Source organism: Pelodiscus sinensis, chromosome 10 (assembly GCF_049634645.1).
Source record: "Pelodiscus sinensis isolate JC-2024 chromosome 10, ASM4963464v1, whole genome shotgun sequence".
Classification (NCBI taxonomy): Eukaryota; Metazoa; Chordata; order Testudines; family Trionychidae; genus Pelodiscus; species Pelodiscus sinensis.
In genome coordinates this window covers 51,022,492-51,035,955 of record NC_134720.1, presented here as the reverse complement: position 1 = coordinate 51,035,955, position 13,464 = coordinate 51,022,492, and the positions used below count along the sequence as shown (strand labels likewise).

Below are 13,464 nucleotides of genomic sequence, written 5' to 3'. Positions count from 1 at the left end.
CTGCGTTAGTTTTACTAAGCATGCTTGCGTACTTCGACTCTGTGGAGTGTACCAGCTGAATTGTAGCAGCGTTTTGATTGGATGCAGAGGGAGCGGAGTGCACAACTCTCACAATGTTGTGTGCAATCAGTACGCACTTTACTTCACTTGTCCCGGCCTTCAGTGCGTGTCACTGTAGTAACACCCATAGTTAAAACACCACACAGATGGAAACCCGTGTAATCTGGCAATCCTGCACATGGGAAACAGCAAACAAAACTCCCGGGCCGCACATCGAACCCCACTGGGCCACATACGTCCCGCAGGCCTCACGTTGCCCACGCCCTGGCCTAAAGGAGACCCTGCTGGGATAAAGCAAAGTTAGCAAGAGTCAGCCCTGTTCCAAAGCAGATGCCTGTTTGCGGCTCCCTGTCCTACACTTGGCTGGCAAGGCCAGGACTGACACTGCAAAACCTGGCGTTCCTAGGCACAACCATGTCAGCACATGCCAGAAGGGAGGCACCAGAGCAGCCCGCTACAAGGTTATGGTGTAAACATGCTCCCTGAAGGTAACAGGGACACACTGGCCCCTCCTAAAGAGCCGGGCAGGACAGCAGGGCAGGGGCGTTCGGGTCGGCCGGACGTGCAAGGTGAAAGGGGTCAGCGAGCAGGTCGGAGGAGCGAGCTGTAAGCTGTTTGCAGCAGCGTATAAAAGGGGCTCGCGGGGGGTGTCTTTGTCCTGCTGATGGGGGGAGCGGAGAGTCCCACTGCCCCGGCAAACACGCATTCAGGGCACTAATACGGGGCTGGGGCAGCCCACCTGGCCGAGCGCCGTCGCCCTGAGCGGAGCCTGGGGGTTCCTGGGGCAGTTGGATCAGAGCCTGCCGTGGGGCTAGGTGGCCGGAGCCGGTGGGGCCTGCAGGGCGATCGCGCCCTCGGCGAACGCAGTCACCGCGGCGTAAACCAACCAGTGGTGCAGGGTCCCTCCAGACGGGCTGTCTCACTGCCTGGCACCCCTTGGGGCTGAGCACGGCACAGCAGCATTATCCTGGCCAGCGCCTCCGGCCAACGTCACTCCGCTCTATGCAGGGGGGGCCTATTCCTGCCACTCGGCCTCTGGCCAGGTCATGGGCAGTCCCATACCTGCACTCAAAGCACCCGACCTCGTCCCCTGCCCCGGCTCCCCCAGCTCCCCGCCCCAGCTTGGCCCTCCTGCTCTGGGGCACAGAGCTGGCTCCATCCTCCTCCCCTTGTGCCAGGGTGTTCCCACACCATCAACCCAGGCCTCCCTCTCCTCTGGGGGCCAGGCCTGGGACCTGCTCCCCCTGGCCAGCCTCCGCCCTGCTCCCCCTGGCCAGCCTCCGCCCTGCTTTTCTTCCCAGCTGGAGGCTCTTGCCCCTGATGTCCGCCCCGGGGGGCCGTTCCTCCGAGGGACTCCCCTCCGGCCGCTCTGAGCGCTGGGCAGGACCCCCGGGCCCGGCTGCAAACGGCACTGGGGACAAGCCACGAGGAAGTGCAACCGCCCCCCCCCCCCGGGGCTCCCCAGCAAGGGGAGAGCCCAGGGCGGCGGCTGGGGCCCCAGTCCCGCCGCGGAGGCCCCGGAGCACGGCCGGGCCGGGAGACCCGCGTTCGGCGCTGGCACCGGAGGGGGCCAAATCCGGATCGGGCCCCGCGGTCACGTGCGCGCGTCATGTAACAAAAAGTTACACAAGCTCGTGTTGCAGCGTTCCACGCGGCCCGGTGCCCCACAGAGCCCCGCCCGGGGACCCCGCCCCATAGATCTCCCCCCTGCCTGGGGGCCCCGCCCCATAGATCTCCCCCCTGCCTGGGGGCCCCGCCCCACAGCTCGCCCCCCGCTTGCGGGCTCAGACCCACAGATCCCCCCTGCCTGGGGGCCTCGCCCTACAGCTTGCCCCCCGAGGGTTCAGTCCCACAAAGCGCCCCGCCCCACAGATCCCCCTGCCTGGGGGTCCCTCCCGGGGACCCCGCCCCTTAGATCTCCCTCCGCCTGGAGGCCCCGCCCCACGGGGGGCTCCGCCCCGGAGATCGTCCCCGTCCACACCCGCGGCTGTGGGGCCGCCTCCCAGGCTCCGCCCCGCGTTGTGTAAACGGGCGCGGAGCAGCCGCTGCAGCCGGCCGGGAAGCGGGTCTCCGGGCCCGGGGCCGCCGCACAGGTGAGGGGGCGGCGGGCGGGATCCGCTCTCGGGCAGGCTGCGGGGCCAGGCGGGCTAGGGGGGGCTCCCAGTGCCCCGCAGCGGGTCCCTGCTCGTGTCCGGGCTGACGCAGGGGAACCCCCGGCCCCGGGACTGACCCCAAAGCAGCCCCGGCAGGACCAGCCAAGGGGGCGATTCCGGCCCGGGCTGTCCATCTCGCTGCCCCCGCCTGAGCATCCGGACAGTCAGGCTCCACGGGCATCCAGCAGCACCGAGACCTGAGTGTGAATGGAAAGCAGATTTAATCCGGATTACTGCCCTGGGGGGCCGTTGTTTCGGAGGAAGCGGGGCCACAGCAGGAAGGGGGCAGGAAATCAGACCCTGTGTAGACAAGCCCGGAAAAGCTGAACAGCCTCCCGCCTGCCAGTGCCGGCCTGGGGCGCAGCTTGGGCACAGCCTGGATCCTAGGGGTGAGTTTCCCTGCAGGGGATGGAGCTCCTGGCCCATGTGCCCACCTCCCCCCAGAGCACTGGCCCCCCCCCGAAAGGAGTAGAGTTTGGAGACTTCAAGAAAAATCACATGGGCTCCTGCACAGGGTGAAGGTAGGGCTGGGGCTGGCAAGCCCCGCCCCCTTCTGTCCAAGCCCCGCCCCCAGCACCATGGGGCGGTGGAGTGGCATGTGGCCCCAGCCACGGAGGGCAGGCGCTCAGGGTAGCAACACGCTGTCCCCCAGCAGGCACCCTGGGGGCGGAGCCAGGAAGGCAACACCTTCCCCGGCCTAGCGTACCTGGCGCCCATGAGATAGCAGCACGGCAGGAGTTCGCCGCCGCAGCTGCCATGTCCTGGCCTGCAGCCTCTGCCCCCCCAGGGGCCTTCTGCTTGGCTGGCACCGGCGCACGGCCCAGCCCGTGTGGGACTCTTGCATTGATTACAGCAGAGAGGGGCGGGGCTGTCCCCACCCACGCAAGGTTTAGCTCAGCAGCAGGGTTATTTTTTAATCACCCAGCCCATTTGGGAGGGTGTCTGTGCAGGGAGGGGCCAGAACAGGCCGGCAGGAGGGGCAGGGGGCCCCTTTCAGATGAAATGCAAGGCCGGGAGTTGGCTTCGTGTTGGCACTAAAGAGATGACTGCGTCTTTCGCCCAGGCCAGGGGTTACCCTGAGGGCAGGTGCACATGCCGCTGTGGGTCATTACAACCTGGCCAGCCCCGCTGCCGGCAGAGGGGTACTTTTCTACACTTGCTGCCTGACTGCCTGGGTGTGTGAAACAGCGGCTGTGTTCCACCCCAGAGGTGGAAGAGTGATTCTTGCTGGGCCCGGGGGGACAGTGCTTTGGGATGGGAGTCCGAAAGGGGCTGTAAGGTACGGTGTGAGATTCCAGCTGGGGGCACAGACCGCCTGTTGGCAACTGGGAATAGCAGCAGAAGGCTTCAGGGAAACATACCAGAGAGGTTGAGGAAGGGGGGTGTGTCTCTGTTCACAGATCGCTTCACGCCAGCAGGCTGCTGTTGGGAAGGCTGGCTGGAGCTGTGGTCTCTGCAGCTGGCCGGCGTGGCTGCAGGAGGGTGTCGGAGCAAGGCCCGCCTGCCCGGACGACTGCCAGCATGCCTCCGAAGAGCAGGAGGGGGCAGGCCCGGGGTGGGAAGAGCCCGGCCGATCCTGGTGACGGCGGGGATGCCGCGGCGCCCCGTGGCCGACTGACAGGCAAACGAAAGGGCCCGGTGGAGCCCAGCGGGGCGGCGGCAGTGGCTGTGGAGAAGAAGAGGAAGGAAGGGGAGGTGACGGAGGCAGGAGGAGCTGGGTGCCTGGGGGAGGCCGTGAGGCAGGCGCGGCTGCGGGCTGCCCCCTCGGTGCAGGAGTTCAAGTACAACAAGAAGCGGGTGCGCCTGGTCTCGCAGGGCCCCGACCTCAAGGAGGACGCCCAGGGCATCGTCTACTGGATGTCTCGAGACCAGAGGGTGCAAGGTACGACCCCTCCCGGGTGGTCCAGTCAAAGGGCTTTGGCCCTAGAGCGGCAGCACCTTCCAGTTGAGACCTGGATGGACCCGCTGACCCCCAGCCCTGTGCTGATGCTGGGCTCCGTGTCCAGTGTCCTGGCCAAGCAGGATTCCTTTTGGGAAGCCCCCTCGGGAACGCACGGGGCTGGAGTGTGTGATTCGGGCCTGGCCGGCACTGCCGCCTCCTCTTTCCCCAGGCACTGGCTCGCCGTGGGTCTTATTTCTTTGCAATTGGGGGCGTTATCTCCCCCGCTCCGTAGCTCAGCCGCCCCCAGGCCGTGAGCTAGGGGCGGCCTTGAGGAAGGAGTTTGCATCCATGCTAATGGGCGTTTCACACACATGGGGAAACTGAGGCACGAGGCCACGCATTTCAGTGCCCGAGACCGCGCAGCCAGATGGTCATGGAGCCAAGGTCTCCTGGTTCCGGGCCTGAGCCGTGGGCCGGGTTGCTCTGCAGCAGCGTGTCCATCCAACGCAATCTCATGCTCTCTCGCTCTCTCTCCAGATAACTGGGCTTTCCTGTATGCCCAGCGCCTGGCCCTGAAGCAGAAGCTCCCGCTGCACGTCTGCTTCTGCCTGGTGCCCCGTTTCCTGGAGGCCACCATCCGTCACTTCGGCTTCATGCTGAAAGGCCTGCAGGAGGTGGCCGAGGTAGCGGCGGCTCTGGAAATGCCGGGGGGCGGGGGAGGAAGGGGAGCGCTGGCCTAAGACAGCGATGGGGCAGGCTGGGGGTCTCTGCAGCGTCTCAGCGTGAGCGAAGGGCCCGATCCTGCCAAGAGCCCATGGCGGGACTTTGCCAACCCTGTCGTCCTTTAGCAGCCGCAGTAGGGGCGTTACCTTGGAATCGTTTCCCTTCTCCCGGCGCTGCGGGGTGACGCTCCGGAGGAAGGCATCCGCCGCCACTTAGCCTGCCGTGACAGCCAGATGTTCAGCAGCTGTTCCCTTGGAATGCAGTGCAGACTGGGGGGTAGAACGGCGAGTAAGGCCACGTGCAAGAAGACTGGGGTAGCCGCATTGGCTGGGGCAGCTCTCCACCCCAGGAACACGGTCACTTTCAGAGGAGCTGCGACTGCTTCCCGACGCCCAGCTGCATCTGTGAACGTCCCATGGGGCGGGCTGCTGTCCCCTGCCCGTTTCCAAACCCTTGGGGGAGGGGGTGTTTGAAGAGAGGAGGGGGGAATCGCACCTAAAGCCAACCTGAGCGGTTGACCATAGACTGTTTAAAACCAGCCATTGGTGTGTTTGAGAGTTGCAGCGTTTCATGTTTCAGGGTTGTTTATAGAAGTATCTTAGAGGTTCCCGTTCATAATTAACGAGAGGGATCACGCAAGGAAATTGGGAATTGAGCTCATACGCCAGGCAGGGGGAGGGGAGGGTTGGAAGTCAGAACAGTTCTCTTCCTCCCACAGCTATTTCGATCCACGGGAGATATTTAAGAGCAGGTTGGATAGACATCTATTAGGGATGGTCTAGGGGAACCTCAGGCTTGGGGGGGCTCATGGATCCAGCCCCTCAGGCCCTGTGCTCCAGCTCCCCTGCCACCCCCCACGGGGTTAGAGCACACAAAATCTGCTAGCCTAGGACCCCTCTGGGGCTACATCTAGACTGGCCCCTATTCCGAAATAGCCATGCTAATTTCAGACTTTGGAATAGGGAAATCTGCGGGGGATTTAAATATCCCCCGCGGGATTTAAATAAACATGTCCGCTGCTTTTTTTCCTACCTACTTTCAGGTAGGAATAAGAGATCCTCCGGAAAAGGGCTTTATTCCGGAGGATCGCGCCAGTCTAGACGCTTTTTTCCGGCTTTTCCCCAAGCCAGAAAAAAAGCGGCAGCCATGTTTATTTAAATCCCCCGCAGATTTCCCTATTCCAAAGTCTGAAATTAGCATGGCTATTTCAGAATAGGAGCCAGTCTAGACATAGCCTGGCAGTGAAAGGTTTTGTTGGATTTTTTTTGCCTCTTACTTGTGTGCGGCCCCAAGTGACTTCTGTGGGTCACCGGTCCCTGACCCAGAAAAGGTTCCCCACCCCTAATCGAGACAGTGCTGGGTCCTGCCGGGAGGGCAGGGGACGGGTCTCGAACTCACGAGGTCCCTTCCAGCTCTAGTGTTCCGGGAGGCTATGTTCTCTTGTACCTTGAGTCTCTTCAGAACAGAAAGATTGTGTCTTGTTTCCTTCCACAGCAACCTCATTTTGTTGGGTTTTTTTTTTTTTCTTCGACTCGTTTGATTAAAAAAAAGGCAGGGGTTAGGAGAGCAGAGGGAAGTGGCGGAGGAGGGAGGGGAAACTGAGTCTGAGCCTACATGTCTGGAAAGCAAAGTCACGTCAATTGCAGGGCTCCACCCTGCAGCCTCTCTGGGATTGCTGTAGCATGTTCCTGCAGGCAGCGTGTGGCAGAGCCACCCAAGGGTGCTGCCAGCAAACGACAGGAGGTGCCCAGCTCTCGGTTGGAGCCTGTTGGGGGTTGCTGGGCAGCTCGGCCTGGAGGGGCAGTCCCAGCACCCTCCACCCCATTCTCAGAAGCTTTCCCTTCGTTCCAGGAGTGCAAGGAGCTGGCCATCCCCTTCCACCTGCTCGTCGGCTTCGCCAAGGACTTGCTGCCTCCCTTCGTGACCGGCCGTGGCCTCGGCGGGGTGGTGACAGACTTCTCCCCCCTCCGGGTCCCCGCACAGTGGGTGGAAGACGTCCGAGAGAGGCTCCCGGGAGATGTGCCGTTTGTGCAGGTGGGGCCCTGGGCTGCGGGAGGGGCGCTCGGGCTGTAGGCTGTCTCCTCACTCGCACGTGGTCGCACGACGGTGGTGAGAATAGTGCCGCTCACAGCTGGCTCCCGGCCCTTGTCATCAGCTCAGCGGCTGAATGAAAATGTGGGGAGCATCTCACCGCAGGTGGCCCCAAGCTCAGGGGTCACCCCCAATAGAACAGCCTTACAGAAGGGGGGTGTGAACCCAAGCAGGGCTCAGCCATGGGGCAGGGGCTCCCGCTCTCTCCGTGGGAAGGTTTGTGGGTCTGCAAGTGTGTATTGGACAGAGTCAGAAGGCTGGGTCAGAGACTGAGCGGGTGGGAGGAGGGTAAAGGATGAAATTGTGCTAGGGGGACACATGGCCACTGCACGGAGCTGGGCAGCCGGGGCAGGAAGGAGGGACTCCTTACACGTACTGACCCCCCTTGGAGCCAGTGCCCCATTTGTATTCCCCACTAGAATTGCTCAGGACTGGGAGTGACCCTGGGCCAAGAGACAAACACACGAGACCCGTGGGGAGGTGACCAGCTCTGCCGAGTTCAGCAACTGGAAATTATTTTAAGATTTAAAAAAAAAAAAAAATCACCTGCCAAGCTGTTGTGCGGCTTAAACGCGACTTCCCCAACCACAGTGTGTGGAGAGCTGGCTGGATCCCAGTGGGCATCTGCTGCTCCTCAGCGGGCCTGGCTCTGGTCCGGTCCGTTCCAGCCCCTGGCTACAGGGTGAGGTTGGGTTTGCATGGAGGGGAAGGAGCTGGGATTAAAACCGAAGCCCTGGGAAGGTCTGTGTGGCCCTCGGACTCAGTCCAAGGTTGTGGGTTGTGTTTCTCCTTCCCTGCACTGCCCGGCGAGTCCCTGCTCACTGGCTGCGTTCCAGGTCGACGCGCACAACATTGTCCCATGCTGGGTGGCCTCCGACAAGCAGGAGTACGGAGCCAGGACAATTCGGCGCAAGATCCATGACCGGCTCTCGGAGTTCCTCACGGAATTCCCTCCCGTCATCAAGCACCCGTACCCGCCCACGGCCCCAGCAGAGGTAACGGCCGAGTCCTTTAGCCGCCCGCCCCAGGACAGCTCCCGGCAGAGCATCCCAAACACTAAGGCTACGTCTAGACTGGCATGATTTTCCGCAAATGCTTTTAAAAGAGCATCTAGATTGGCACGGACGCTTTTTCGCAAAAGCACTTTTTGTGGAAAAGCGTATGTGCCAATCCAGACGTGCTTTTTTGCACAAAACAAGTCTGAGCTGTCTACACTGGCCCTTTTGCACAAAAGCTTTGTGCAAAAGGACTTTTGCCCAAACGGGAGCAGTATCGTATTTCCGCAAGAAGCCCTGATTTCTTACATGAGATCGTCAGTGTTCGTGCGGAAATTCAAGCAGCCACTGTAGACAGCCGGCAAGTTTTTCCGCAAAAGCAGCTGCTTTTGTGGAAAAACTTGCCAGTCTAGACACAGCCTAAGTGTCAGACCCTACTGGAGGGTGGGCATTTCAGGTTTACAATGGGCAGGGCTGGCCTTGCCCTGAGGCAAACTGAGGCAGCTGCCTCAGGTGCTAGACTGGGGGGGGGGGCGCTACTCAGACCCAGAGTGGAGAATATTGTGTCTGCCGCTGGTGCATATGTATTCTCTCTGCCCTAGATGCACAGAGATGGCAGAGCAGTACCGTGAGAGGAGTAGAACAGGAGGAAGGCAGAATTGAGACCTTTCAACGTTTTGGCTGAAGAGGGGGGACATGGGGGTATCATTTGAGCTCCCCACCTCAGGTGCCAAAATGTTGTGGGCTGGCCCTGGCAATGGGGGAGAAAGGCACCGGTGGGATTAAGTGACATGACTAGGGTCACGCAAAGGCAGTGGCAGAGCTGAGACCAGCTCACAAGCCCTGGTTTCCAGTGCCCTGCTGCTGCAGGTGCTAAAAGAACCTGAGCTTCTGACCCAAAAGCAGATGTGGTGCCAGCGAGCTGTGCCCAGGGTGTATTTAGTAGCAGGGGGGGAGGATCCGGCTGGCCCAAAGCAGAACCGGCCCCGGCCGCCGTAGCAGCCTGGGCAGGAACATCCGCGCTTTGTGTGCAGCCCATAGACTGGAGCGCCTGCCGGGCCGGCCTGCAGGTGGACCACACGGTGAAGGAGGTGACTTGGGCAACGCCAGGCACGGCCGCGGGGCTGGCCATGCTGGAGTCCTTCATCGGCGAGCGGCTGAAATTCTTCGGCACCGACCGGAACAACCCGAACAGGGCAGCCCTCAGCAACCTCTCGCCGTGGTTCCACTTTGGTGAGTGGCCCCCGGCTGGGCAACGGGTTTGATGGAACTAGGGAATTACCCCGGTGAGGTAGAATATGGGGCAGGAGCAAGGGGAGCACTGCCCCCGAAGGGGGGGGGACCGGGGAGCTAACAGGCCCTGGCCCACGTTGCCACGGGAACATGAGGGCCGAACGCCCTCTCCACTTCCCCATCTCCTCTCTCGCCCCGGCCCGCCCAGGCCAGGTCTCCGTCCAGCGGGCCATCCTGGAGGTGCGGAAACACCGCGGCCAGTGCAAGGAGTCGGTGGAGGGCTTCGTCGAGGAGGCCGTGGTGCGGCGGGAGCTGGCCGACAACTTCTGCTACTACAACAAGAACTACGACAAGGTGGAGGGTGAGGCGGCCTGGCCTGCGCCCCAGGGGAGCGACAGCGAGCTGGGCCCGCTCACCGTGCGCGAGAGCACGTGGCTGTGTGGCACTGAGCCACGGGGGAGGGGAGAGCTTGTCTCGCGGCTGGGGACAGGACTGGAGCCTGCAGCCCAGCGGCTCCGTCACCGCGCCTCAGAGCCCCTCTCTCGGGGAGCATGGGCGCCAACTTGCTCCTGAGATGGGGGTACTCGACCTCCTGCCCCACCCCCACCCTGCCCCCGAGCCTCTCCCCCTCTTTCCACCCCTGCCCCCACCCCCACCCTGCCCCCGAGCCTCTCCCCCTCTTTCCACCCCTGCCCCCACCCCCACCCTGCCCCCGAGCCTCTCCCCCTCTTTCCACCCCTGCCCCCACCCCCACCCTGCCCCCGAGCCTCTCCCCCTCTTTCCACCCCTGCCCCCACCCCCACCCTGCCCCCGAGCCTCTCCCCCTCTTTCCACCCCAGCCCCCACCCCCACCCTTCCCCCGAGCCTCTCCCCCTCTTTCCACCCTGGCCCTTCCCCAAAGCCCCGTCAGAGCGTTGGCAGGGTGGAGAGCTCCACCTCTGCCCACCCCGTCCCCTTCCACCCATTTTCCCCAGCCCCGCCCAGCTTCCTCCTCTGCGCATCCTGCGTCCCCGCTCCTCCCCCTGCCCGAGCGCCCTGAAACAGCTGCTCGTGGTGGGTGGGAGATGCTGGGAGGGAGGGGGAGGGGTTGGTCAGCAGGCCCCGGTGGGTGCTGAGCGCCTGCTAGTTTTTCCCCAGGAGTGCTCCATTCCCAGAGCACCCACAGAGGCAGCGCCTCTGTCACGGAGCCCAGTGCTCCCCCCCCCCCCCCCGCCATGCTCTCCAGCCCCGGCTGCCGCGTTTTGCAGGTGCGCACGAATGGGCCAAAACCACCCTGAAGCTGCACGCCCCAGACAAGAGGTCTCATCTCTACGAGCTGCAGCAGCTGGAGGAGGGGAAGACGCATGACCCCCTGTGGAACGCTGCCCAGGTACCCGCCCCCCCCCGCACGAGTACTGAGCATCCTGGGCGGGCGGGGGGGGCGGCGTTGCCAGCGCTGGCCACAGAGCACAGGCCATGCAGGGCCACGGTGCTGCCGGAAGCCCTGGCACTAGGCGTTGGTGGGCGTCCTGGGAGAGGGAGCTGGAGGGTGTCGCTCTCAGCTGCGCCCCCCCCCCCCATGGGTCTAGAGCCTGGGGAGGGCACTGGGGGAAAGGCTGACAGGCTGAGGAAGAGCCTGGCTCAAGCCCCCTGCAATGGCTCAGCAAGAGCTGGAACCAGCCTCCTGCCAGCCGGTGCCCTGGGAACGCTGCTGAGAGCAGATGCGCCCTGGCCCGGCCGGAGCTGCAGACAGGAGCTGGGTTCTCCCCATGGAAGCAGCCAGAAAGCACCTTGTCCCGTGGGAAACCCAGGCCAGGTCCAGGCAGGCCCCATCCAAGTGGCTCTGGCTTTTCCTCTCCTCCCCCCGAGCTGCCTGGGCTCCTTGGGGGAGGCTGTGGTTCTCCAGGGTGCCCACGCTGGGCTCTCCCCCGGCTGCAGCTGCAGATGGTGCACGAGGGGAAGATGCACGGCTTCCTGCGCATGTACTGGGCCAAGAAAATCCTGGAGTGGACCCGCTCCCCCGAGGAGGCCCTGAAGTTCGCCATCTACCTCAACGATCGCTACGAGCTGGACGGCAGGGACCCCAGCGGCTACGTGGGTGAGTGACGAGCCCCGGGCAGCGAGGAGTCCTCCAGAGCTCGGCAGGGGGAGCCGGTCTGCGCGGCCGCGAGGGGGCGGCAGGGGTCCCCTTACGCTGTTCCAAGGGCCCCCTGTGGCCCCAGGGAGCCTGTCCAGCTTCCTCCCTCGGGGGCCTGGAGCAGGCTGCAGGGGGGTCTGGGCATGGTACCTGACTGGGGGCTCTATGCCTGGCAGGCTGCATGTGGTCCATCTGCGGGCTCCACGACCAGGGCTGGGCCGAGCGGGCCGTGTTCGGGAAGATCCGCTACATGAACTACGCGGGCTGCAAGCGGAAATTCGACGTGGGCGAGTTCGAGCGCAGATACCACCCCCGCAAACTGGGCCAGTAGCCGGGGGGCTCCTGCTGGGCTGGAGAACATTTGCCATTGCAACACCCATCGCGGCCCCGCCAAGGGGCTGCTCAGCCGCTTGCCTACAGGATTTCTCCAAGCCAGCGGTTCAGGGCAGTGCCGGAAGCCACGGCAAGTCCACGGCTTCCACTGGCTGCCCAAACGTGTCTCTGGTGCAGCCCCAGCTGTGCCACCTCCCCCTACGAGGCAGGGACAGCCCAGCAGGGAAGGCAGCTGTAGAACTACTTGGCTACCTGCAGGTTCGCCTACTGCTCCTGCTGCTCAGGGAGGAGAGACCCCAGGCCTGCCCCAGCCCAACGCTTGCGTGCAGCAGCTAGATAGGCCTATCTCCAGGCCACGCTGGAAAACAGCATTTGGCGCATGGTGCTTGTGTGTCCAGAACTGGCGGCTGGGGGGCAGAGGAGGGGAAATCTTAGAGCAGCAAACCCGCTACTGCTGGCTGGATCTCAGCTTTCTTACAGAGCAGGGAGTGCCGGGGGCTACACACGGCCCTCAACTTCCCGGCCCGCCCCATGCAGAGACGGACACACGTCTCCCCTGCCCCCCCCCCCCCCCCCGGGCGGGAAGCGAACAGGCTTTGAGTGACCGGGACAGACCCCGCTGCAAATCACTGGGCCTGTCTTGCCCCTTACCACCCCCCCCACCGTGGCCGTGTCTCTCGTGGAGCAGCCGGCAGCCCTGCTGTGGTCCCAGTGCAAGACGAGCCGGGGCTGCACAGCCCTGCTCCGAACGCTGGGCAAGCAGCAGCTCCACTCAGAGCAACAGGCACCAGCCTGGATCTGCTCGGACGCTCCGGGGAGGGGGCCCCTTGGGTGCCAGTCGCTACCCCGGCAGTTAGTGCTGGAGGAGCCGCGAAGCACAGAGACAGGGTCAGACCAGCCCGGTGGCAGGCACAGAAGTGCCTGGCTGGAGTGTCACAAAACTCTGCGGCCAGCCTGTGTTCGGACCACGAGCCTTTACGGCCGCAGGGCTTGCCACCGGTCCTCTGCAGAACTAGCGTGGGCCCCGGGGGAGCCAGCAGCGCCCCCTAGTGCTGTGGGTGAAAGGGAAAACCAGGAGCATACCTCCGCCACCTCCGCTGACCTGCCCAGTGGCGGGCTAGGGCGTTAATCCAGCTGGGACAGCCAACGCTCCTTTAGCACAGCTCTTCCCCCAGCCCCATCAGAACCGGGTCGATTTACACCACTCACCCCCGGCTTCCTAGCATCAAGCTGGCCTTGATTTCTCCACTGGGCTGCACTGTGTTTTTACATGCAAATAGCGCACACAGCGTGGGCACGGCCCTGGCACGTTCCTGGCTCCTCTGAGCAAGATCTTTGTCCTTCCTGCTTTCAGCCAGCTTTAATAAAGTCCAGCACAGGAGAGCTCAAGCACGACCAGCCACTGCCATGCTTTGTATTAAACGTAGTTTATTAAGGACGGTATTTTCACTGTCATGCTGTACAAATGTACAGCCGAGAGGAATCCAGTCACAGCGTGACCGACCCATCTCTGTATTTACAAAGCGCTTGTACACGCGTACGATTGACATTCGGAGTAGTACATTCTACAGTAGCTTGGCTAACGGGTCAGTAACAGCTTCATTAGTGTTGCACGTTACTTTGCATTCAAACCTTCCGCTGTCTCATTCCCAGGCGGGGGTTCCCTCCCGGCCAGAACAGTCCCATCACGAAGGGGTCAATACCCCACAAATCCATTCGCCGGCTCTCCAAGTCTCAGCCGCGCTGCTCAGAGCTGCCTCCAGGCTTAGCCACCGTGGAAACGTTCCCACCAGGTTAAAGTGCTTCAACACAACAGCGTAAAGTTCTGTGTGGCCGGCTCAGAGCTGGCCCAGGCGGGAACCGGCCCTGCAGACCCCC

General features: G+C 63.1%; 2 protein-coding genes across 5 annotated transcripts in view; one reads left to right on the top strand and one right to left on the bottom strand.

Moving 5' to 3' along the window:
- Window positions 1-2,399, bottom strand: part of LOC102445932 (uncharacterized) — a 31,506-nt gene extending 29,107 nt beyond the window's left edge. The window contains exons 1-2 of one of the 3 annotated variants that reach the window (XM_075938191.1): window positions 2,291-2,399; window positions 33-341 (exon numbers count right to left, since the gene is read on the bottom strand). Coding sequence is in view for 1 of the 3 variants with exons in the window: in XM_075938195.1 (XP_075794310.1) it covers window positions 948-1,023 (76 nt within the window). In the remaining 2 variants the exon portion in view is untranslated. The other 2 variants (XM_075938195.1, XM_075938192.1) reach the window with 2 other exon arrangements.
- On the top strand, window positions 2,031-12,994 carry LOC102446163 (deoxyribodipyrimidine photo-lyase-like). 2 transcript variants are annotated; one of them, XM_075938200.1, is made up of 10 exons: window positions 2,031-2,153; window positions 3,614-4,095; window positions 4,633-4,778; window positions 6,670-6,852; window positions 7,746-7,904; window positions 8,939-9,137; window positions 9,346-9,498; window positions 10,385-10,506; window positions 11,055-11,214; window positions 11,430-12,994. In XM_075938200.1, exons 2-10 carry the CDS (start codon window positions 3,735-3,737, stop codon window positions 11,582-11,584), a joined length of 1,638 nt encoding a protein of 545 aa, XP_075794315.1. In that variant the 5' UTR covers window positions 2,031-2,153; window positions 3,614-3,734; the 3' UTR covers window positions 11,585-12,994. The 2 variants fall into 2 exon arrangements, with proteins under 2 accessions (XP_075794315.1, XP_075794316.1); XM_075938201.1 differs by lacking the exon at window positions 2,031-2,153 and adding an exon at window positions 2,462-2,602.
- Window positions 12,995-13,464: the final 470 nt, after the last annotated feature.

Coding starts and splice junctions, on each gene's coding strand:
- LOC102446163 (XM_075938200.1), top strand. CDS start 3,735: ATGCCTCCGAAGAGCAGGAGGGGGCAGGCCCGGGGTGGGAAGAGCCCG. Junction 4,779..6,669: donor GCCTGCAGGAGGTGGCCGAG/GTAGCGGCGGCT, acceptor CCTTCGTTCCAG/GAGTGCAAGGAGCTGGCCAT. Junction 10,507..11,054: donor CCCTGTGGAACGCTGCCCAG/GTACCCGCCCCC, acceptor CCCCGGCTGCAG/CTGCAGATGGTGCACGAGGG.